The 25106-nt window shown below is 45.3% G+C and overlaps 1 protein-coding gene across 1 annotated transcript in view; it reads right to left on the reverse strand.

Moving 5' to 3' along the window:
* Positions 1-1611: 1611 nt before the first annotated feature.
* Positions 1612-25106, reverse strand: part of Aqp9 (aquaporin 9) — a 36714-nt gene continuing 13219 nt past the window's right edge. The window contains exons 2-6 of the mRNA XM_076926235.1: positions 21627-21753; positions 15546-15683; positions 13317-13435; positions 6197-6414; positions 1612-3388 (exon numbers count right to left, since the gene is read on the reverse strand). Coding sequence (XP_076782350.1) covers positions 3214-3388; positions 6197-6414; positions 13317-13435; positions 15546-15683; positions 21627-21753 — 777 coding nt within the window. The 3' untranslated portion in view covers positions 1612-3213. The remainder of the gene's footprint in view (positions 3389-6196; positions 6415-13316; positions 13436-15545; positions 15684-21626; positions 21754-25106) is intronic.

Below are 25106 nucleotides of genomic sequence, written 5' to 3' on the forward strand. Positions count from 1 at the left end.
GAATTAAATTAAAAAATGTTTTAGCTCTACTTATCCTGTCCAACTGTGGGGCAAGTGGGCCGTGCCACCAGAGAGAAGAACCGGTAAAGTTGAGTGAATTCAGACTCAGGAAATCTCAGAGACTTGAGATTGGCAGGAGTCGAGCCACTCCCTATTCATTTCTGGACCATGGTAACCATGACATCCCACTGAGAGGACCGTGGCAGTCAGCCAAGTAGGGAATAACAACTATAGTCCTTCCCCATGCGAATAGAGCATCACTGACATCTCAGACTGAGCCAATAGGAAACACCTACCCCTAAATCACAGCCCACTCCTAAGTGTGGAATAGGAACATACAAGTGATTTCACCAAGGATCGTCTGTGAGTGGTTGTTTTACTGAGCTGCAACTATTTGGGAAGAGTTCTGTCTCCCTGAGCATTCATTGCTGGGCCTTGGACCCGCCTGGCTGGCCAGGCTCTCGCTGCTGCTGCAGAAGCAGGACCTCGGCTACCTGCCCTGCACAGGCTGTTCAAACCTCCTCACTTCTCTTTTGAGGGCTGTAACACTTCCAGCACTGCTGTCTGGACCCCAGCCCTGTGGAACCTATTCATCTGAGTTCCACTTTGCCCTCTTGGCAGACAACAAAATGACATCTAACAAGTAAATATTGGCTGGGGTATTTGCTGGGTAGAACTGAGCTCTAAGACCTCAATGGTTGGGAAAATCACAGAAAAAATTCCATTTTTGACATTCAGTGCTCCTAGGGCTTTGCTCCTGACTTCTGATATAGACCATACAGCTTCATATTCTCTTGGTGAAGAACCCTGCAGAGGTCAAACTGCTTACTGTAGACCTGAAACAGGAGTGGACCTGAGTGTAGAACAACAGGGCTTTATCCATCAAGATATCCTTCCGGGGGCAGAGTTCCAATACTGTACACTTCTTCATAATCTTGGTCATTAATCATCCAGTGATATGTAATGAGCACCTGCATGGGTCATGTTTTCACAATCTACCCTAAAAACTAATTTTAAATTACCTTCTGCTCTGAGAGTTAAATCCCACCCCAAGAGTCCATTCTGTCTTGTTTGACATCTCTGTTCCCTACAGAACTTGATTCCTCAGAGTCTCTTGATTCTCTCTCCTCATCTTCCCGAACCCCAGGGCCCCTCAGCCTGGGCATCACTGACATGAGTTTGGTACTGCCTTGCTCTGACAGCATCTCTACCCATTAGCCCCTTTCTCCATCTCTAGTTGTGAAAACTATCAACGTCTCCAGGTGTTCCCAGATGTTTCAGTAAGGGGAAAAGAAATCAAAATTCCCACTAGTGAGAACCATTCTGTAGTACAGCAGGATCCTATGGCACTGAGAACTCTAACAAGCCCATCATGACAACTATATACGGCTTTCAAGGAAAACTTAGGTTCATCAGGTTCAATCCAGTCTATGTTTCCAGTCATTTAATGCATGCTGGAGTCACCTGAGCTGCTTACAAAGGACTAAGTGGGTGTAAATGTTTTCTAAAATTCCCATGGGATACTCAGTTCCTAGACAGTACCAGCAAACTCTGAGCTAATTATTTTTTTGGTAGCCATCAAATGGGGAAAAAATTCCTTAAACACAGTAATATCTCCCCCCAATTTTATTTAAACTAGAAAATATCCAGGTAATTTCAGACTCAGAAAATGAATCTTTATACCCAAAGCTTGCACAGCACAGGATATCAGAGCTGTTTCTCATTCATTTCTTGTTGTTGGTCTTGCAAAGTACCTGGGAAAACTTGCCGTATCTAGGAATTCTGGGCTTTTAAACAGTTGTAGTAAAGGTATGCCCTTGATACAGAACAATTCTTGCCTTGGTTGGGAGTAACATCAGTTAGAAATGTCTCCAGGAGAGGCTGAGGAGGGCTGGCAGGGAAGGAGACTGAGAGTGGCTAAGGAAGAAAGGCCTCTGTTTCTCCACAAATGAAAATTATCAAACAGCTACCTTTGCCCTTCATCTGTGCCTCAGTAAAACTGGGAATGGAAACAGACAACATGGCATATGGAAATCACACACCCAAAGGTCCAGAGTGGTGTTTCTACAAAGCACACGGCTTTTAGAAGCCTCTGATGCCCTCTTTCACATAAAGCCTGTGTGGGTTGTCAAACACCCTCAGTCAGCTCGCAAGCTTCTGGAAGGCATAAGGCACCGTTCAAAGTGCCCTGCAGAAGAAAGGGCAACTTGCTGGATTCAATTCACATGAGATTCTCATTTGAAAAGAATGCTGTGTCATTCACCTCAGACAATTGCTGTTGGGATCAAATTGGATAAAGTGTGTGGAAGTGTTCCGGGAGTCAGAAAGCTTCAGTTCATCCTTTTGTCCCGGGGACTTTGTCCACCTCCAACTTTAGTCCACCAGGCTGGGTTCCACTAGCTTTTAATTTGGGCTTCTGGGAACATGGATGAGTATAGCCACAGACTATTAAAAAGGTCTCTCCTCGAGTGAGCCATTAGGAAAACACATTTGTGCTAAAAGACAGAGTGCTGTATTTTTCCTGACCAAGGTTACAATCATATTTTAGGTTATTATATACTTAAAGACCTGGAAATTAATTGATGTCATCTAAAATGCAGAGAAGCACAAGATTAATTTGACAAATGGTTTCCATTTAAAAAAAAAAAGCCATTCAGTTTCCCAAATTTATCTTGTGTCCTGAGGCTTCTAAATGCCACCTAGCTCTTCCCAGATGACTTCTGCGGCTTCCGATAGCCCTAGATTGGGAGAATATCAGTATTTATGTAGTGACAGCGCTCAGCTTGGTAGAGTGTTAACCCTTTGCCCTCCATTTCATAGGTGTTAAGTGCAGCCACTGTTTGGCCTTTCGGTTTTAGAATGTTGTATTTATAGATTGTGAAAGCAGAGCCTTTGATGACACAATTTCATACAGGGTAAAATAAAAAAGGTCTCTGAGGTCATCCAGCTGAGCACATGGTCAAGTTTCCAAATTCTTAGCAATCACCTAGGAGAAAGGACATTCCATCAAATGCCCGTCATAAACAGTCAGCGCTATTCTGGGAAGGGGTGACTGGTGGAGTTTCTCATGGATGCCTTTAAAATTTTTTTTTGTCCCAGTCAGCTAGAGAAAACTGGGTAGATGCCCCCGCCCCAAGTCTGCACAGGCACATAGATGTCATCTTGTCTGAAGAAAGAACTGGATGAATGGTAACTCTAGACCTGGTCAAGCCACTACATGATGACACTGAGTTGGTGTTTCTCTAGATTGTTCTCAGCTGGTTCTGCCTTCGATTCTGGGTCAGGGTTCGAGTGATGCATTTGGACAAAAAGAATGTAGATGAGACCTCCCAGGAAAGCGCCAACCATAGGGCCCACGACAGGGATCCACCAGAAGTTATTTCCAACTCTGAAAGCAAACAAGGAACCAGTGAGACATTTCTTGGCCACCTTTGTATCTCCATCCTGTTATTCACTAGGTCTTTCTTGTGTCCATATCTCTCGAACTTGGTGTTATTCACTGCATGGCCATTGCTGTCCTGGACCTCCCAGTATACGTGGTAACAGGGACCCATTCTGCTGTTCTAATGACACCAGTGAATGATTGCACTCCATTTATTTTCCTTTTTAGAGAACATGGTACTTGGGCAAATGAGATGGTTCAGTAGGTAAAGGTGCTTCCTGCCAAGCCTGATGACCTGTGTTCCATCCCCAGGACTCTTATGTTGTTGGAAGAAAAGGACCAACTCTTGCAAACTGTCTTTTGACTGCCACATATGTGCATAGTGCTGTGTGTGCACCCCCCCCATCCTATACACTCCCTCCAGTAAAATGTAATGCATTAAAGATATATATGATTACATGAAATCATAGCCAAGTTTTGAGGGCCTCTAGAGAGGCGATTCAGTAACTGGCTTTCCTATATTGTGAAATAATAAAGCTTGGGGGTTATGAATGAAAAAAAAAGTACTCAGACTATGAACAGAGTCCCAGGACTCTGAGTTAATGCTGACAACCAAATAGTGAATGAATGCAGTCTAAAGTGGTATGTGGATTATCTCCTAAATTACCTACTGAATATTGCTAGATCAAGTGCATAGCTTTCACGGCACAGCTCAAGCGGGTGACCCTGCTTCACTCTGTGAGGCTTTGTGCCATGTTCACCCTTTTTCTGCAGACTCTACCACCACCACCATGAGATTCTGCACAGGCTGGCAAAGATGTGGTGCCAGGACACAGTGGCTGACTGGTGAGGTTTGTTTAAGGAAGAAACATCGATTTAAGCGACTCCACAGGAGTGACTTCTACCATCACGTAGGAAAAACAAAGAACACAAAATATATTATTATTTTAAAATATTATTTAAGGATGTATATGGTCAGGGAAAACTATTTCTAAAAATCAGGAGAGCAACAAACATTCAGAGTAGGATGGGGAAAACAGGCAGGCAGGAGGTGCAGACAGGTGCCTTTGAGGATTTCCCAAAGCTCTGACTAGATTCTGGATGCCTGGTGAGAACTCACAGGAAAAGGCTTTTCTCGGTGGGAAAGCCCCTGTTTAGAAGGCACAAGGCATGAGGTTTGAGCCCCAGAGCCATAAGAAACCCAAAACCTTCCTGGTTGATGTAATGGAGAGCATGCTGATTCTAGAGGAATCCATGCCTGTTCTTTGCACGACTGTGCTTGATAACCACAGACTGTCCCTTGTGGCCATTTTGTTCAGAGAAGATTTTGTCTGTTTGAGACTCTGCAGTCTAGGGTGGCCTGGAACTTACTATGGAGCTCAGTCTTCCCTCAATCTTTGATGGATTACAGCCTTCATAGTTGGTTTGTTTACAGCAGACTTTGATCAGAGGGAACAAAAAAGGACATAACCAGAAAGCCAGAGCTCAGTCCTGGTCTCCAGAAGAGCTGATCTCAACCCTGGGCAGTCTAGGTGTCTGAGCTCCGGTGCCTTCGTTCACTATGAGCGTACATGGAGGGACATGGTCCTGTCTTTGGTTACCAGCGTGGGTAGGATGGGAAAGCACAGCAACCACCAGATGCCACTCTTACTTTGTGCAAGAGGTTGCTGGACCCACTGTCTCAGGGTCCTTCCCCACCCCCACCCCACCTCTGTCCTCAAATCCCAAATCCAGGTGCACTCTGTTGTGAGAGATGGGCAAAGGGTGGCTGCTTTCTCCTCAGGGCTAAGAGACCTTTCCAGAAGGCTTGTCCGGAAGTAAGAATGCTATCTCTGTAGCAGCCTTTTTCAGTTGTTCCACGGTTTCATTTTGGAGCATGGCCTGCCTCAGCTGAGTAAGTCTAAGATATTTGCAAAGATACAAATCTTCCTGTCTGCTTTATCTCAAACTAGACACATCATGCCAGAAACGGAAGTCCTAAGTGGAGGTGCTCAGATGTTGGTTACCTGAAGGGTCCTATCTCTGCACACATACACAGGGTAGGCATATTTACACTATGTTCCTAGAACTGCTAGAAATGTGTGTGTATATATATGTGTGTATCTGTGTATGTCTGTGTGTGTCTGTGTGTGTCTCCGTGTGTGTCTCCGTGTGTGTGTGTGTACACAATTGCGAGGGTATGAATACATGTGCGTGTATGTCTGGAGCTCATTTAAGGTTTCCTATATAGATACTCTCCCTACATTGTTCTCTGCTTTATTTTGCCTAGGAAGGGTCTCTCACTGAAGTGGAAGCTTCCCTTTCAGCAAGGCTGGCTGGCCAGAGGCCAGCAAGCTCTCCGGATAGCCCAGTGCTGGGATTACAGGCACATGCAGCCATGCCTTTGGGCATGAATGTTACCCTTCTAATCTCTTTTTCAACTCATCTTGTATTGTATACCCAGTTAATTTTGACCAGTTAAAGTTGGTCTTGTAAACACACCAAACTTCTGCCCCAAATCCCAGTGTGCCGGCTGATTTGGAAATGCCCTTCTTGATCACAATGACTCTGTATATCTAGTGCCCAATAAAACTCTGCTGAGAGGAGGAAGGACTCAGGAAGGAGGGTCCCTTGGCAACATCAGAAGATGTTGACTCTAGACTTGATTTGGTCACAACGTCAATCTGTAGCCAAGTTATATAATAAAGATGGTTGACATTTAACCAGCGTGTCCATAGCCTCTGCTCTCTGGTTCACATGCTTCTACATCTCCAAGTCCTCTTTGCTGAAGCACAGTGTCCATTCTTTTCTCTCCTCCCAACTGTTGGTACTTACGTGAAGACCTCAAATCCCCATCCTGCCAGAGCAGTGAAGAGCCTGGGGCTGAGGTCTCGAGCTGGGTTCATGGCACAGCCAGTGTTGAGTCCGAGAGAACAGGAAATGACAATGATCAGGAGGCCAATGACAACGGGCTCCAGGCCTCTGGGGACCCCCAGGTTTCTGGAGTCAAAGATGGCAAAGACAATCAGGAGGAGGAACATGGTAGACACCACCTGGACAGGGAGAAAATGGCCCAGAGTTCAGTCTGTGTTCTGCTCACTCAAAGTTCTGTTAAGAGATGAAGATAACAAAGATCTGAAACTCAGAGCCAGCACAACAGTTAAGAGCACTGGCCGCTCTTGCAGAGGACCTGGGCTCAGTTCTCAGTACCAGTATGGCAGCCCACAATCATCTGTTAACTGTAGTTTCCAGGGATCTGACGCCCTCTTCTGACCTCCACAAGCATTGCAAGCATGCAATGCACAGACTCATCCACCTCAAATAAATAAACCTAAAAAAAAAAAACCAAAGTGACACTAGTGACCACCAATGGAGTGAACAGGCATGTGGCTTTTCCTTCCACGGACATGCTAGAAGCAGACACTGACAAAATTGTCCGTTGCAGATTGGGTGCATGCTGAAGGTCACACAGTTGGTCGAGCTCCAGAGGAGACTGGTCCTCAACTATCACACTGTCTGCTAAGCTGCTAGTCAGCAGCACAGAGGGCCAAGGGCCAAGGTAGGACCGTGAAGGAGGGCTGGTTTAGACTGGCTGGCTGTAAAGCCAACGAGCAGGAAAGCAACAGATGAACAAGCAACATGGATGGACAGAAGTTTCTTAATGGGAAAATCATGCTGATGAAATGAGAGGGGAAAAATGCTTTGTAACAAAAAACCAAAACAGTAGCAGAGTTAGAGGAGGAGACCCATTCTCCCCAGGTCTTCTAGTGAAGCTTAACACACGTACCACATTCCTGAAAGGTAACCCTGTGATATATGTCAGTGTGCATTTAAAAATCCAAGTTCATGCATATAATTCGATAGGCCAAACTCATTCCACAGAAATAATCTAAACTACGGGAAATTATTTTTAAAATGTATATATGGTTTGTCATGCTGGAAACTGGAAGCCATTTAAGCAAAGATTCGTAATGAGGAAGGCGACTGTATTACAGGATGTCTATCTCACGACTTACTACAGAGACACCAAGATCTCTAAACAGCGCCAGTGGGATGGCCTGGCAGATAAAGGGTGCTCGCTGCCAAGCCTGACCCCTAAATCAGCCTCCTGAACCCTCATGGTTAAAGGAGAGAACCAACTACCAAAAGATGTTCTCTGCCCTCTGCATGTGTGTTGTGGCCTGCACATGTGCACACATTCACATATACACCAAACACAAGTAGAACTTTTTAAAAAAAAGAAGAGGCAGGTGGATTTCTGAGTTCGAGGCCAGCCTGGTCTACAGAGTGAGTTCCAGGATAGCCAGGGCTACACAGAGAAACCCTGTCTCGAAAAACAACAACAACAAAAAAAAAACCTTAAAAAAAATAGAGCTGTCACCATGAACTTAGTTAAAGGCACTCTGAGGTGGTGGGGTTTCCTGCTCTCTCCACTTTCTACGCTTTCTAAGCAATCCCTGCATTGCAACCTAGATGACAGCTGTGGGTTGCTGAATATGTAATGTCAGTCACACACAGTGTTTTACTTTTCTAAGCTGCATAGCCTGTCCACCTCACTTGTGGTCCGTGTGCTTCATCTCACTGAAATGTTGTAGTGATCCCGGTGCAGTAAGCCCTGCTGTGCTCCTCACAGATGAGAGAACTTAGGTAGACAGAGGCTGAGGCAAGTGCTCAAGGGCATGAAGAAGAGTCAGAATGGCACGTGTCAGTCAGGATGGCATGAGGTGTTCAGGATGGCACCTGTCAGTCAGGGTGGCATGAGGTGTTCAGGATGGCACGTGTCAGTCAGGATGGCATGAGGTGTTCAGGATGGCACGTGTCAGTCAGGATGGCATGAGGTGTTCAGGATGGCACCTGTCAGTCAGGATGGCATGAGGTGTTCAGGATGGCACCTGTCAGTCAGGGTGGCATGAGGTGTTCAGGATGGCATGAGGCAGATGAATTTATAGTTTAATCTCTTCAGTGTTTCATCAGCTTTCCAAAACAGCCATAGTCAGTATTTTTTCCTTGAGACAAGGTTTCTCAGGGTAGCTTAGGCAGCCCTGAAACTCGCTCTGTAGACCAAGCTAGCCTTGAACTCACAGATCCGCCTGCTTCTGCCTCCCTGGTACTAGGATTAAAGATTAAAAAATGTGAGGCACCACCACACAGCAAGAATCTGTGTTTTGAAAGACACCTCCAGGGAGCTCCAGTGTCTGCAGCGCCCTTCCTGATTGTCTGTGGCAGAGTGGAACCCTTGGCTGTCCTTGTGCTTCAACTTGATTTATTATTTCTTCCCCTGTTACGTCGAACCACCTGTTCACTCACCAGTGGAACACCTGACCCGGATGTTAAAGAACATGTTGGAGTCATAGTTGTCTAACAAATATGTAGTAGCTAGATGAATATGTAATGTCTGTCACACAGACTGAGAAACTATGCTCGAATATAGTCAAAGCTCAACAACTAACACCACTGAAATAAAGCGCTTCAAAGTACAGTCCGAGCAGCCAGCAGCTCTCTAGGGTGCTGGCTGACTGAATGTTGGCATTTTACTGGGCTTTCTAAAGACACAGGAAGGTAGAGTGCCTTCAGGCATTGGCTAATGGTTAGAGCGGTGGTGATTTCTAATATTTATTCTCTCTACCTAGCAGTGTATAATAACTACTTAAATGCAACAACTCCTGGGGGGAAATAGCACCTCACTCTGAGATAAGGATGCAGCAAAGAAAGTTTAAGTGAAGGCAGGTCTCTGCCGTCCAGATACCAAGTGATTCTCTGAGGCACGTAACAAAACACCCTAAGCCTAGGAATCAGGAGAATATGGGAAACTCTACAAGATTCCATAAGAAGTGAAGAGAAAGGGAAGGAGAGATGGCCTAGGTAGAAACATTGCTATTGTTGATTGCCTGGTAAATGCGGGTCATTTCCTTGGGCTGTCGGGTATCATTTGTGCCATTTACCAGAAGGCTAAGCCAAGGCTTTGAGAAGCTCTGCATTCACTTGCACAAGGGCAAACAGGTTAACAACAGCAGGGCTCGGACTGGTCTCCCTAGAACAGTGCAGGATTTCTAAAGAGAGTATGCTGCTATTGTGCCTTTGGGGTGCTATGTGTCAGAGATGCCTCTGTGACCAGTGGGATCCCAGGAATGGAAGGGAGATGGGATGTGTCTGTGGGAAGCCAAAGAGTGTCATCCCAGGGCTCAGTGGAGAGGGATGAATTGTGGCACCAAAGTTCATGGGGCCAGAGGCTCCACTTCATTCCTCAGATTCTCAGAATGACTGGGAAAACAAGATACTGGACGGAAAGGACCAGAGAAGATGGTTCCAGTGCACGTCCAAGCCTGAGTGGCCAGCATTTCTCCCTCTTGCTCAAAGAGGGATAGTGCCACCTTCACAGGAGAGCTCTCTTGATGTCCTTTGAGAGCTCGGCTTGATTTGATCTTTGTTAGAAGACAGGTTTGGCTGGATGGAACAGCAAGCCATTGTCAAGAAACCCTGCAGGTTTACCCATCCCCAAAGTCTACTCCAGGGTACTCCAGTTGCCTTGTCGATTTAGCTGATACACAGTTAGGTGTTCCAGGGTTCTGTGGGTGCTGCTTGTTCAATAGCTCCCACTGCCATGGGCATCCTGGCGGGGCTGTAACAATAGACCCAGTGCTCTGAAGCTAGAAAGATCAACTTTTCCCATCTCACTCTCTGTAGTTGCTGTTATCAGAGATGTGAAGACCCCAAACCTGGACTACAATGTGCCTTCAGCAATGTACTCTCTCTGTCCTCTCTCCTCATACTTACTTGCATGCTGTTTGCAACAGCTCTCCTGGACCCCCTTCCCTTCACATAGCTCCAGCGCCCCCTAGTGTTAAACTTGTTTCCAAATAGCTCATCTGTTCTCAGAGATGGAAAGATTCTGAGAGGTAATCTGTCCAGAGCTGTCCATCCAGAGCTGCCCATCATCCAGGGTTTATCATTCCCACAGTTCTTATAACCTACCATTTAGAGGCTACCAGGCTGTCCTCCAACAACTACTTCCAGTGGCTGTTGTCTTCAGTTGTAGTGTGGGCCAAAAAGTTCTTTTCATGAGATGTAACTTGGCACGATTATAACTTCACTCGTCTGTAGACTCGGCCATTCATTAATACATATTCATTCTTTGCAGCTCATTGACGGAAAGCCTGACTTTCAGGTCCTGTGTCCAACCTCTTGTATTGCAAGCAGAGTTTTGGGAAAAAAAATTCCTTCTTATGTGTGTGATGCTCCTGGGCCGTGCGCTCTGTCAAGAAGGAGCTGGAGATCTCATTCCCGGCCACAGACTCATGGAGGTTTTATGAGGAACAAACTCTGTATTTTCTATGAGGAAGGAATGGCCTCAAAAGTTGCTGCCGATGCTCTGGGTGGGGAGTGGAAGGGATGTGTGCCCTGAATCAGTGGTGGGAATAGTAAGATTTTCCCATGAGGCAAAGCGCCCTGACCTGCAGCAGAGCATGCCTGCTATTTGAGTAAGTAAGGGCATTCTTGTTATAGACCACGGAGAACTGGAGAGGGGAAGCACAAGTCTGTTCCAGGTGCATTGTGGATGTGCTGTCACGTTGGTTATTGTGAAAAGGGGAAAAGGAGACGAGAATGTTCCTGGGCTGACAGATACTACTGTACTTCGACTGTTAGATTCTAAAAGAGCTAGCAGAATCTGAAAGCTTTTTCAATTTCTCTTAAGAAGACAGTGCCTACCAATATGTCATCAGAAAGCCCTTAAACAAAGAAGGAAAGAAGCCTGGGACCAAAGCACCCAAGATTCAGGGTCCTGTCCTGTGTGTGTCCTGCAACACAAATGCGGACACACTGCTCTGAGGAGACAGCACATCAAGAAAGCTAAGGATATGGGGCTGGAGAGATGGCTTAGTGGATAAGAGCACTAGCTACTCTTCCAGAGGTCCTGAGTTCAATTCCCAGCAACCACATGGTGGCTCACAACCATCTGTAATGGGATCTGATGCCCTCTTCTGGCACACAGGTGTATATGCAGATAGAGCACTCATACATTAGAAAGCTAAGGAGGAGGCTGTAGAATGTGCCAAAGTTTTAAACAAGAGAGTGGAGACATCCACAGAGCACCAGGAACAGATTGCCAAGAGATTCAAGCTGGCCTCACTGAGAGCTTCTACTTCTAAGTTAGAGCCCAGTCAAACATACGTCTTCAAGAATAACAAGCACTTGACCGTCCATCATGTTTCTCGGGGGGAGTGGGGGGAGGAGGGCTGTACTCATCAAACCGATTCTGTTTTCCCACTTGATGGTTTGTGAGCTCCTTGAAGGATTCTCTCATGTTTCTCCCACACTATCCCCAAACTATCTCGGCCCAGGGTCTCTGACTTCCCGCACTGCATGTGTAATATAGACGACTTTGGCTCTCTGTCACAGAAGCATGCCCCAAGACCTGTGGTGTCCGGAAAGGAATCTAAAACTCAGTTACTTCATTGCCTCCCATGCATACACTATTGCACATGGCAACAACATTCATTCTTCAGGCAGCTTCGTCCCTCTGTCTTTCCCACTAAAACTTTCTATAGTTCTAGGACATGTAGGTTCCTTGCGTGTTACTAATGTGATGCTATAGCCTGGTTTTACTATTAATTGATCACATTGCTCTTTTAAAAAAGAATCTCTTAGGAGGGGGCTGGGATTATGGGCATGCTGCACCACATCTGGCTGTCACTTTGTTCCGTGGACACTCTGTTCAACTACATTCTACATTTCTTCACAGACACTGTTCACAGTATATATTTCTCATATTATTTTTAACTCTTACAATGAACCTGATACAAAGGCTGATATTTATCCATGTGGTATTTATCCAAGTGAAATGAGCAAATAATATATTTCTTTTGTCTGTATGAGTGCCTTACATGGGTGTCCCATATGCATGTAGTACCTGTACAGCCCAGAAGAGGGCATCAGATCACCTGAAACTGGAATTACAGATAGTTATGAGCCATCATGCAGGTGCTCTGTGAGAGCAGCCAGTAGCTCTTATCCATTGAGCCATCTTTCCAGCCCAAAAGTTAGAAACTTAAAAAAAAAAAAAGTTCAACAATTTGCTTAAACCAATCAGAGAGTCAGGGATAGGAATGTTATTTCAGTTCAAGTACTCGGACTCTGGATCTTGGAATTTTGCGGTTCACATGCAGTAACAAATTCTTCAAGCTCCAGACATGGGGCTGAGTACCCATGGAAAGATCAATGAAGGTTTGTGTCCTGATTTGCTTTGTGATCAAAGTGGGAAAGAAAATGGTGAGGATATGTGGATCTTTTCAAAACCAACCAGAAGAGTTGTAGCTCTTTGTGACAGGGTCTCCTTTGTCCAGCCCTGGTTGACCTGGAACTTTCTATATAGACCAGGCTGGCCTAAAAGTTGTGCTGATGCTCCTGCCTCTGCTTCCCAGAGGCTGGGATTACAAGTGTGTGGCCCCATCCAACAGGCACTACTTCAAATGTCAATCTAGTCAAGACACTTAGCCCCCTTGAAAGTGAGGTGAAGCTAGAGCTTATGGAGAGACAGAGTAGATTCTTGACCCCCCTGTCCCCAGGGTCACCACCATATTTCACAGCCCTTGGATATAAATACAGATGCCATCTCTTGTACTTATCACCCTTAGACCATGAGCACAAGAGACACCAGAAGTGAAGTGGACCTCATTTGCCTCTAGTCCAGGCAGACACTCTTTTTCTGGACCATAACTAATATGAAACAACTATGTGTGTTAAAAAGGAAGCTGAGAACCCTTCTACTGGCATCAGCATCTCCAAGGTCCAATCACTGCCAAGAAAGCTCAGTTCATAGAAACACCAACTGGGAAATGCAGCCCTTCCCTTTTGACAGGCATACATTGCTCCAGTACACACCCAGTCCTCCTCCATGCCCGATCCCCGTCCCCACTTTCTAGCATGTATTTCTACCAAAAGCAGGTCCTTCACTTACTTGGTCTACAAAGGCACATGGCATGGATACGAATGGCGCTGGGTATGTCGCAAAAATGAACGCTGTTGCATTTTCTCCTATGATGAGCAGTTTTCCACCAGCAAAGGCCATGAGTCCATCTATAGAGGACAGAGCTCGAGGACATTAGTGATTTCTGGAAAGGGCTGAAGGAGGGTGTCCTTCTCAGCTTTAATTGCCAACATGGTATTGCCTAGGGTAACCTGAGAAAGGACTCTCAATTGGGAGACCACCAGAATTGACTGGCCTGTGGACATGTCTATGAGGGATTGTCTTGTTTATTAATTGATGAAAGAGGGTCTGTCCCACTTGGGGTGGGGGGCACCATTCCTCGAAGAGTTCATTCTAGGCTGTACAAGAAAGGTTTCTATAAATGAGCCTGCGAGTAAGCCAACAAGCACCATCCCTCCCTGTTTTCTGTTTCAAGTTCTTGCTTTGAGTTCCTGCTTTGACTTCCCTCGGTGAGGGGCCGTGGCCTGCAAGCTGAAAGGAACACTCTCCTCTACAAGGAACATTCTCCTCTATCACAGCAACAGAAACCAAAGGAGGACAGAGACTCATGCTTAGTCTTGAGCAAATCAATAGAAACCAAGCAGTCTTTAGGGTAAGATAGTCTTAGAGACCCTCCCCCCAGGAGAACCCCAGGATGATGAATCAGAAGCAGAAAGCCCACGGTTGGCCTGGAACTTCATCTAAACTTGGGCAGAATCCTTATAGGGTCCTGGAAACCAATTATCTTTGGGTGGGTTGGTGTGGGGGATTCTTGGAATTTTCAAATTGATCTAAAACCAAAGTGTGACTTTAACTTGTGCTAAGTGGAAGTCATGGCTCCTGGGGTGCTCTTCGTTGTGCCTAAAAGTTTATATCAGAATTTGACAAAGTACCCAGATAATGAAGATGCTATGGGTGGGCTGTACAGCCCCCAGAGCCAGGGAACCAGCAGCCACTGATACAGGCTGCTCCCACCTAGGCTTCTCTTTCTTGAGCTGCTGGCTCCCTGAGTTTGTGGTCCAACATCAAATCTCCCGTAGACATTTAATTCTCAGAGTGACACTGTGGAGAGGAACCCCTCTGAACAATTAGTTTCCCTGGGGTTTGGATTATCAGTGTCTTCAGTTTGCCACTCAGAATGCTCTGAGGCTCATCTTGTGTTGTATGCAAAAAAAACCTATTTTAATAGTTGGTGCTGCCGAATACTGAGATTTCTTAGCTTTAAGGACCTTGGGAGTCCCTCGTTTTCCAGAGAAGGAAAGTGAGACCTACAAGGTCTGATGTCTTATTTATTTACTTACTCATTATTTATTCTGAGACAAGGTTTCAAGTCACTCAGGCTGGGCTGGACTTCGCTCTATAGCTGAGAATGACTTGAACCCCTGATCATCCAGCCTTCCTCAACCACGTAGGTGCTAGGATTATAGGCATGTGCCACCTTGCTTCTTCATTCTAAAATGATGTCTTTAAGTCACAGAGTTAGTAACTGTCATGGCCATAGCTCAGCCCTGGGGCTGTGATTGCCAGGCGCTCATTGTACTGGGGGCTCCTGAGCAGACGCCCTGGCTGTTTGCTAGAAGGGCAGAGGTCCCCACTCAGCCTGTCTCTTCTGTGCTTCTTCAAATGCATGTTCCCCGATTCCTACTCTAAATATTTACAGGACCACAGCGTTCACACCTGGGCAGAACTTTTCTCATCAAGTCAGAGAAAGCAGGAGAAAGGCAACTGGCACATTGCCTATGTTCATACTGTAGTGCAGGGTGGGCCTGAAATTAGGCTCTTAGAGAGCTGTGCTATCCCTCCTGAAGATTCATATTTTGGCATCTAGAGAGGTGGCTTAGCAGTTAAGAACTGTAGCTGTTCTTCCAGAGAGGATCTGAGTTTGGGCCCCACACCCTCATGGTAACTATCTCACGTGGCCTGTAACTCCAGCTCCAGGGAAGTTAAGGCTTCCTTCTGGCCTTGGTGAGCAGCAGACTCACAAGTGGTGCACAAACATATACACAAGTTAAAAAAAATACATGAACATCTTTAGATTAAAAAACCAGATTCGTGGATGCTGTTAAAGGGCTTCATAAATTGACCCCCGTTGACAACTCAGCCTTGTTGTCACAGTGCTTCCTGCTCCTGCTCTGTCTCGCTGCTTCCTACCAAGAGCTCAGGCTTTCACGGGGTGCCCCACTAGCCCTCCAAATCTTTGGACTCAGGTTCAGTACTCACCATAGTAAATGCCAAAGACAGTTGCAGCCCCAGCAAAGGCTCCCAAAAACTGGGCCCCCACATAAAAGGGAAACCTGAACCACTCCATCCTTCCAAAGGCGCACATTGCAAAAGACACAGCCGGGTTGATGTGGCCCCCTGCAAGAAAGAGGAGACAGTTAAGCCTGGAGGACAGAAAGTGGGAGTGGGGAGAGGGAAACAGACACAGGTGTATGTTGGGCAAGGGAGAACTAATAATCTGTGCATCATCAAACACCGTTTAGAATATTTGTCTGTATGAAAAGGAACGCTGACATTTGAACTCCTGGTATGAGTAAGCTGCTCACTGTTTCTCTAAAGTGGAGTTTTAGCCATCAGTTAAAGAACACTGCAAGTAGATTGTTGCAAACTATTACTGTGAATACATGATAAAGCAGTTGAGGTTTAAATATATATCTAACAAATTTTCTAGCACATGCCCAGAGGCTATAAAGTCATTCTTAGCACTAGGAAGGCATGCTGTCCTGGTGGACTCTCTGTGCCTGTCCCAGAGGCAGAAGGGCCTTTTCAGAGGTGACTGCCATGTCAGAATGGATCCTTCTTGGTCCCTCTGCGTGAACAATGTGTTTTCTCATACAGAAATGTGGCAACAGCTCCTTCAACACAACCGAAGCCATGGGTAGTGAGATCAGCTTCCTGATTCCCAGCTACTCATAAGGCCAGAGAGAGGTTTGCTCTGTGCAACGCCACAGATGTTCCCACGTGGCTTTGGACTCAGCTGCAATATTTACTGAGTGATTTGCCAGATATTGTTGCTGTGGTATTATTTAGACTTAAGAATCTAACAGATGGACTCTGCCCCCGTTAACTGGTGAGCAGACTGAGAAACGGGAGCTTTCTCTAGTCGGTGAGTGATGGGACCAAAATTCCAGTCCAACTCTGTCTGAATTCTAAAGCCAAGTTCCACTAATTCATTTCTAGACTTCCCTCAGCACATTTATAAAGATTTCTCTGCCTTGGGGCTGAAGTGATACCTCAGTTGTTGGGAACTCATATTGCACAGAATTCAAGGTTGGTTCCCAGTAACCAAACTGGGTAGGTAACTCAAAACATCTGTAACTCCACCTCCAACATATCCAGTGCCCTGTTCTGCGTGTCTGTGCACTCACACCCACATCCTCCCCTTCTCCCCAGATACACACTTAAAAATAAATATAAAAGCAAGATGTATCTGCCTTGAAAACTAAGTGTGTGTACACTTATACAGGTCAGAGCTTGCACTCGAGTGCACACACACACATGTACACACACGACTTAAAAAAATAGTTACCACCTACATACTTTGAGTAGTATGTTACATAATTAAGTGTGGTGAGCTCTGATTGGTTAGTTGGCACATCTACAATGGAGCAGGATTGCTAAAACTCCCTTATAGCACATGGATAGGGATGATGCATAAGGTGAACCTGAAGAGCATGGATGGCATTTCACATGGAAGGGACATCACACTCGTTCTCAAAGTGAGCACACTGAAATGTGGGTGCTCAGGTTAGATGTCAATGAGAGAGATGCCAGCTCCTGATGGCAATGGTGACTATGAGGAAGATGATAATCCTGAATCTTGGCCCTCATCAGAACCAAGCAAGCTCAATGGTCATGCATGGCTCAGGAAGCCCACCCCCATACAGAGAGCCATGTTTTTCCCGAGTCTCCAGCCTGAGGTTGACAATGGGTTTTGGTTGCTAAGCCACCAAAGTAGCCATTCAACTCTGAATATGAGCAAGAAAATTCCAAAATATCAAAGCACGAATGACTCCCTGGATCCTTACAAGTCCTTCATCTGTGGGGTCTTGCTTTTACGGGCTCCAGAAGTCAGCTTAGTAGGAAGGTTGGAAATATGAATTTGGACAAACTCAGGGGCTGATAGGAAAATCCTAGAAGCAGACTGCATCTGTTCCTTTTCTTCCTGTGGCTGCATGGAGAGTCCTTTAGTTAACACAGGGCAGGCGAGGGAAGATGAGACAGAGGATCCAATAACAGCCTACAGACCAAATGAAGTGCCTTCCATTTCTAGACTTCAGAGGGGAGAGCCTAGAGGAGTCTCTGAGCTTAGAGGAGTTGAATCTCTGAGCATAGCAGATGAGTGAAGGTACCAGACAGGACAAAGGGCATGGTTGATCCTCTCCAAAGGGGCAGAACCAACGATCTAAGACAGACAGCCTGGAGGCACTCGTTATGGAAGGACAAGAGATACCTAAAAAGTCACCTCTGATCAAAACCAGCCCCCAGGAGTGCCTTGCCTAGTGAGGCTTCTAGAACAAGCTCTCTTGGAAGACAGAGTTTCCTACATGTAGGTTTACACTTTGCGGTCTCTGGCAAGCACCCTGAAAGCCTAATTAGTCTCAGGTCTCATGCAATGTCAGCCACTTGGTAGGCATCTTCGATAAGAAAGCCAATGAAATCATTGAGGGGCTTTGTTTAGGTGATTCAGATGCCAGAAGCTTAGGAAGTCTACAGTTGCTTGGGAGTCAGAGGAGGTAGGTCTAGGAGGAAGCTTTGAAAACTAATGAGAAGAAGGAGATAGGGGACAACAGAGGGTTCACAAATGTAGGAGGAGCAACGGCTGGAGTCCAGATGGGCTACAGAGCTTCCACCCCCCAGAACTGAGTCGCTTACTGCAAAGCCAAGGCCAGAGCAGTGTGGTGGAAAGAACATGAGCACCAGGGTCAGAGAGTCCTGCCCTCAAACATTGGCTCTACCAAGGTTGCTTTGATGAACATATTATCCACAAACAACTGGAGTCCAACAGGCCCACGATGTAGATCTTGGGCGAGCTAAGTGAATTCTTAAGATTCTGTTCTAGGAAAACCCCTTCTCATCATTCTTGCACAATTCTGAAATAGATATCTTACATTTATCCTGTCTTCAAGCAAAGCTATTCTACCTTTTCAATTAATTCATTTACAAAATGCAACATCAAAAGTAGCTACTAACATGATCCACGGAGATGCCTAAGAGGGTAAGGTAAAGGCACTTGCCACCGACCCCACCAACCCAAGTTCAAGTCCCTGAGACTCATATGGTAAAAGGAGATAACTTTTGGCCTCCACCTGCATTCCATGACATATGTGCACACACACACACACACACACACACACACACACACACACACACACACTTTAAAAAAATAGTTACCACCAGGCAGCCTACATACTTGGAGTAGCATGCTACATAATCAGGTTATGGTAAGCCCTGACTGGTTGGCACATTCACAATGGAGCAGAATGCTAAACCTCCTTTACAGCAAATTGAATCTTTGTACTTAAAAGTGAAAGGCCACTGACTCTATCAGCCTGTGGCCACAAAATGGAATCACATGTATAATCATGTACAGCATGCACTGGTTGGTTTTGAGTCTTCAAAAAGGGCTTCCCATGTGGCTACAAAGCCTGTTAGGTACAGCCACCTTGATAGACACCTCCCACACAATGATCTTCTCTGGTTCCCAAGGCCACTGATGCCAAGACTGATGCTGTAGACTGCATAGCTGTCATGGAGAGTGCATGCCCAAGTCATAGGTCCTCAGGGCATGAACTATGCTAGTTCCAAACAGAGGCGTGATAGGTGCCTCCACTCCAACTCCACACTACCTTATCCTGAGCTGGGCTCACCCACCATTTTACTTGTGTTTTGGGACCCTCTTAGTCGCTCATAAACAGCTTGGTCAGACCCAAAGCCTCTCCGATTCTCACTCTCAAGGATTTAGTCTCAGTACACAGGCCAGGTGGGATAGCTCTTTGCCATCTTCCTATTCCCTCTTATCCTTCCCGCTGGTTCTTCCTACTCTTTCCCTTACAGTGACTCCCAAAGTCCCCAAATATAACAATGAAAGCAAAGATCCATGAGCTGCAGTGGCAGTGACAGGGGTCAACTACCTGACAGAATCCAAGTCCCACATGGTAACGTGTCATTGTTCAGCTCAGGGTATCATGTAGGCAAAATCTTCCAAACCAGTGGGTTGCGACCCCTCTCTGAGTTGAAAGACCTTTTCACAGGGGTTAAATATCAGATATCCTGCTTATCAGATCTTTATGTTATGATTCATAACAGTAGCAAAATTACAGTTATAAAGTAGTGTTGTGGATGGACCTGGTATTGTTTGTATTTTGATGTTAATTCCGCTTTCCTGGGAGTGAGTCACTTACTCAGGTGACTTCTTGTGAGCCATCCCCTAAAGAATAAAGGAGTCAATCACTGGGCAAGTAGGAGGGACTTCCGGGTTGGATAGGGGAAGAGAGGAAGCAGGAGAGAGAGAAGCTCTCTTTGGACAAAGACAGCATGAGGACAAGATGTAGCTACTTGTGTCTCCTGATTTCTATGGTGGATCCGCCAGGATTCACCACTGGAGGATTTAGATTTAATGTAGATACAAGATTAAGATTCTAGTTGTTGTGCCCAGCGATTGAGTTACCATTGTTTCTGAAATAAGTTTGTGTGGTGTTTCCTTCCCACTGCTGCTCTACTGGGTTCCAGAGAGAAAGGTATGGTAGGTTTGCCATCCGTGCACCACAAAGGCTGTGGGGTTTTAAAGCATGGGACTGGCATGGTAGCGACCCGCCAGTGAGAACTTAGTGAGCTAGGTGGAGAGATTTTGGAGCTCTGGTGCCATGTGGCCCACTGGTGCAGGCAGTAGCACAGGAACTGCTGGTCGATTTTAATACTTCCCGCAACAAAGTAGCAATGAAATAATTTTATGATTGGGGTTCATCACAACATGAGGAACTGTATTAAAGGGTTGCAACATTAAGAAGGCTGAGAACCAATACTCTATACCTTGTCTCCATCTTTTAAAAAAATGACTGAAAATGTTCCTATATTCATAACAGAATATATTGTGTCAAGACTATATGTATCCAAGTGTGCCAGAAGGTGTAGGGGATAGAAATGGAACATCTTGACCACCTGTTTCAAGAGTGTATTTCATGCCTGGTGTCATGGTCCCCCAACACTAACCTAGCGTTGGCATGAACAGGGAAAACTTCCAGTAAATCTTATGCTTTCCTTATGGTGAGTGGTATGATGCCGGAGTCATAGCAAAAGCTTGACAACTTGACTGGATACACTGCTCATACCAAACACATCACAAACATAGAACTCTGGCTTTCTTCCTATAATCATGGAAATGTTGTCATCCAGTAAAGGAACATTTGCAGTATCCACTCCACAAGGCTACAGAGAGTCCGGGCATCATTCTTTAGCATTCCAGTAGCATATTTACCACAAGACAGCCAACTCACCTTAAGGAAACTTTTTTTCAGAGTTATTTTGGCCCTAATAGACCATTGAGGCTCAACTTTGCTCTGTCTCTTTGTCAAATGCAGGACTTATAGCAATTTAAGGACTATCTCTCAGCCCATCTGTGTGTGTGTGTGTGTGTGTGTGTGTGTGTGTGTGTGTATGTGTGTGTGTGTGTAGGATATGAAAACAACACATTCCAACAGAATGTTGTTATGAGGGAGAGAGATGACTAAGGATGTCCCATGCTCAGCACAGTGTCTAACATGTCAAGGGGTCTCAATGCCCTCTTCTGACCAGTTTCCAGACTAAATTCAATAGGATCCCAGCATTTTGCTTTGCAAAACCCTGCGGGTGGCTATTATCAACCTAGCTATCAGGGAAGGATTAGGTTAATGTTTTTCTAGCTCAGATACACACTGTCATGAAGACGAGCTGACCTTGCACAAGACCTAGCTTCTCTGATTGTAGCTGAAAAAAGCCCAGGGACTTGCCTCTGCTGCTGTGACATTTGCTCAGCTGTTCACATGGCTTCCAAGCATGAGATTTATAAAATAAAAAATACTGATTACTGGACAATACACTGCAGCCACCAAGGATGACTCAGGTGTGAGTGCTAGCCCTACCTAGCAGAAGCCACTGACCATTTGCTGGTATTTAAACTTTACCATCTATAAAAAGGAGATGAATACATATTCTTGCAGGATTGTTGAGACAATAGCCATAAATAAAGCATGCAAAGTGGCCAACCCTGCTAGCACATTGAGACTGTTGTTAATAGTTGTGATAAGGAGTTCTACTGCATACCAGAGACACCAAAAGTCACATAAAGAGCCATCACAACTGCTGTTGCAAATCCAATATTGATAGTGATGATTCCACCAAGATGTCCTCGACTAAGGACTGCTTGGGCAATAGAACCACATCCAAGGACCTAGAAAGAAAGGACAAAATAACTCATTAAGGAAGTGGACATGGACATTGCCGAGTGCAATACGCATTCATGGTGACAGAGTTGTGTATGTACCTTTAAATAAAGTCATGAGTTAAACTTTTTTAGATTCTAAACAATTCAAATTATAATGTTCTGGCTGTCTCCAAGGCTACATCCAGGTTACAGATGAATGAATCTTACTAGGTGTTTGCAATATAAACATTTTGCTTATAACTTATATATCAGGTAAGTTCACACCATGGTCTAGACTCCTCAAAGGGATGAAAAAAAGAAGATTCCAAATTTGGGAGTGTAAAAATTTATACAAATATCTTCTTGATAGTGATGAACTGGTTTAATCAAACTTCTGTGAGGTTGTCTTAGGAGGCCCCTTGGAGAAATATAATTTATATATGAGGATATATAAATATATACAGGATGATTTCAGCTTATCCTCCCTCCCCCAAGGCAGAAGACAGATGATAAACTCAATGTTTTTTGGGTCCCACTGTACCCAGTTCAAGGATATATCCACCCATCTTATTTTCTGATTAATGGACTTAGGAGAAGCAGAAGAGCTTAGCTTCTGGAGGGAAACCCTTGACATGCATATCACAAATAAGACTTTGACTTGAATATGGCCTTGGTGCCATATTCTGTGGGGCAGTGGGCTGTGAGAGGCAGCTGGGTACCTGGTCGAGTACAGGCCTCGAACCCAGGATAATACCCTAATGGGATGGTAGGTGTTTGGCATTGATCCTGGGCCCTGGTTCCTTTTACTTAATCCACAGCCTCTCCCAAAGAAAGGTTTTCAGCCTTAGGTCATGCAGCACAGGTAGCACAGGTAGATGGTGTGACTACAGGCCACAGAGCCTCAAGAGATATCCATATTAATGAGATACCGAAAGGCTGGAGGGCATAGCCAATTAAGCATTTCTTCCCAGACCCTCCTCTTTGCAAAAGATATTTAACCTCAGGCCCACCCTGAGGACACAGGGTACAGCTTCATCCCCTTTCCACCACGATAATAAACGTTTTAAGATCACAGACTTCCTCTCCTACTTGGGGCCTAGATTCAGGCAGGTTTGACAGGACATTTCATTTCTACTCCACTGAAATTATCTGGAGGTTCTTGCATTTGTATGTCTGCCTTGTGAGTGGTACTGGATGCTCACTGAGGCTTTGGAGTGCAGAGCAGAGTGCCTACAACTGGCTTCTGCATGGTGTTGTCATAGCACGCTGGTTGGGTTTAAAAGGTAAGCATAGTGCAGCCCCAGGGTCTATGTTCTTAATTCTATACCATGTCCCTGGCAGTCTGTCCCATTTTGATAACTCTGAACTTTATAGCATACAGAAGGAATCTATTGTATTTTTATTTTCTTCCTACACTATACACGCATACACAGAGAAAGAAAGCATACACATGTTAAATGTGTTGGCCTTTGTATCTAATATATGCGTTTCTAATATGTTTATGTCAGATTATCTGACTGTTGCTTTTTCTGTTGGGTGTAAATGAACCCATTTGCGTCTCAATCTCAGCTTGCCCTTCCACTAAATGACAACAATCATTCCTCAGGCTTGCTTCATGAGGGGTTTCAATAAAGGCTCAAATGAAATTACACAAATGAAAGCACTATTTAAACAGCAAAGGGCGATCATACATGCGAATGCAGGAACTGTTGTCAATGTAAACTCAAAAGGGAAGCTAAGAGCCAGTGAATTCAAATAATTGGGTCCATGAATTTAACCATGAACTCATTTCCTGGCAATAACAAACGGGGAAAGTACACTTAGGACAGGCTGTAGAAATAGTTTTTGAGTTGCTGCTAACCATAGACTCGCATGTGGATGAGGGGGAAGTTGCAAAGCTTCAAGTGGTTTTGCTTGTTTTCACTGACTTTCCAAAGGCTGGTCATTATATGCTGTGTGCATGCTATTGCTCTGGGTCGGGCTGTGACAATAACAGAGTAAGTCCTGGTTTAATTTGGAGGTTTTTAAGCCTTTGAGGGCAAGAGAAGTCTGTGGTCTAGCTGTCCTAAATATATTCTATTTCCCCCTTTATAATCAGCCTGAAGGCTTCTGCCGATTCCTGCTTGAGTTCTTTTAGCCCCCAATCCCACAAGTGCATCTAGAAAGGCCAGCATACTCTCCTCTACCCATGAGCCACTGTTATTCACAGCATTTCACAAACAATGTTCGACAATATCGGAAGAGATGCATGCCACTGGGGCCAGCTCTTTCATGGGGGAGAAAACTGGTAAGGAGAGTGCGCAGGAGCAATCAAAAAGTTTCAAAGTACAAACATAAGAAGTTTGCCGCCTTTCCCCCCCCCCCACACACCTCATGTTTTATTCTCCATAGTAACTAATAATGTTATGTTTGGGGCGCATGAGATAGCATAGCAGGTAAAGGTGCTGTGTGCCAAACCTGATGATGTCCGGAGTTCAGTCCCAGGGACCCTTGATATAAGGTGTGCAGGCTGGTTTTGTGTCAACTTGACACACGATGGAGTTATCAGAGAGAAAGGAGCCTCAGTTGAGGAAATTCCCCCATGAGATCCAACTGTAAGGCATCTTTCTCAAAAAGTGATAAAGAGTGGGAGGGCCTAGCCTCTTGTGGGTGGTGCCATCCCTGGGCTGGCAGTCCTGGGTTCCATAAGCAGACTGAGCTAACCCGGAGAAGCAAGCCAGTACATGACATCCCTCCATGTCCTCTGCATCAGCTCCTGCTTCCTGACCTGCTTGAGTTCCTTTCCTGACTTCCTTTGGTGATCAACAGCAATGTGGAAGTATAATCTGAATAAACCCTTTCCTCCCCAACCTTCTTCTTGGTCATGATGTTTTATGCAGGAATACAAACCCTGGCAAAGACAGAAGGAGAGAACCAAGTTGTTCTCTCTTCCTCCACAAGCTCACTACATGAAGCATGCTTCCATACGTGCACACACACCCTAAAATATAACTTAAAAAATTTAAACTGTGTCTTTATAAACGCCACATCTTCACCACAGACTGCAGAGTAGGGAGGAGCCGGAGCCTCACTCATCCCCGGCTTCTCCTTTCTTATCAGGTAATAGGAACCCTGTCGAAGAAAAACCAGGTAAACTCACTTCTGGAAACTAGAGAAGAAGAAGAAGAAGAAGAAGAAGAAGAAGAAGAAGAAGAAGAAGAAGAAGAAGAAGAAGAAGAAGAAGAAGAAGAAGAAGAAGAAGAAGAAGAAGAAGCTCCCTTTTCAGAGTCAACAATGACAACAAAAAGTTTTCTGAGTCCAAATGAAAAGACAAGATTCACAAGCAGGGTCTTTTTGCTGGACTCCGGGCAGCTCTGGAGGCTACGGCTTCACGAACTGCC

This window comes from Arvicanthis niloticus, chromosome 27 (genome assembly GCF_011762505.2).
Source record: "Arvicanthis niloticus isolate mArvNil1 chromosome 27, mArvNil1.pat.X, whole genome shotgun sequence".
Lineage (NCBI taxonomy): Eukaryota > Metazoa > Chordata > Mammalia > Rodentia > Muridae > Arvicanthis > Arvicanthis niloticus.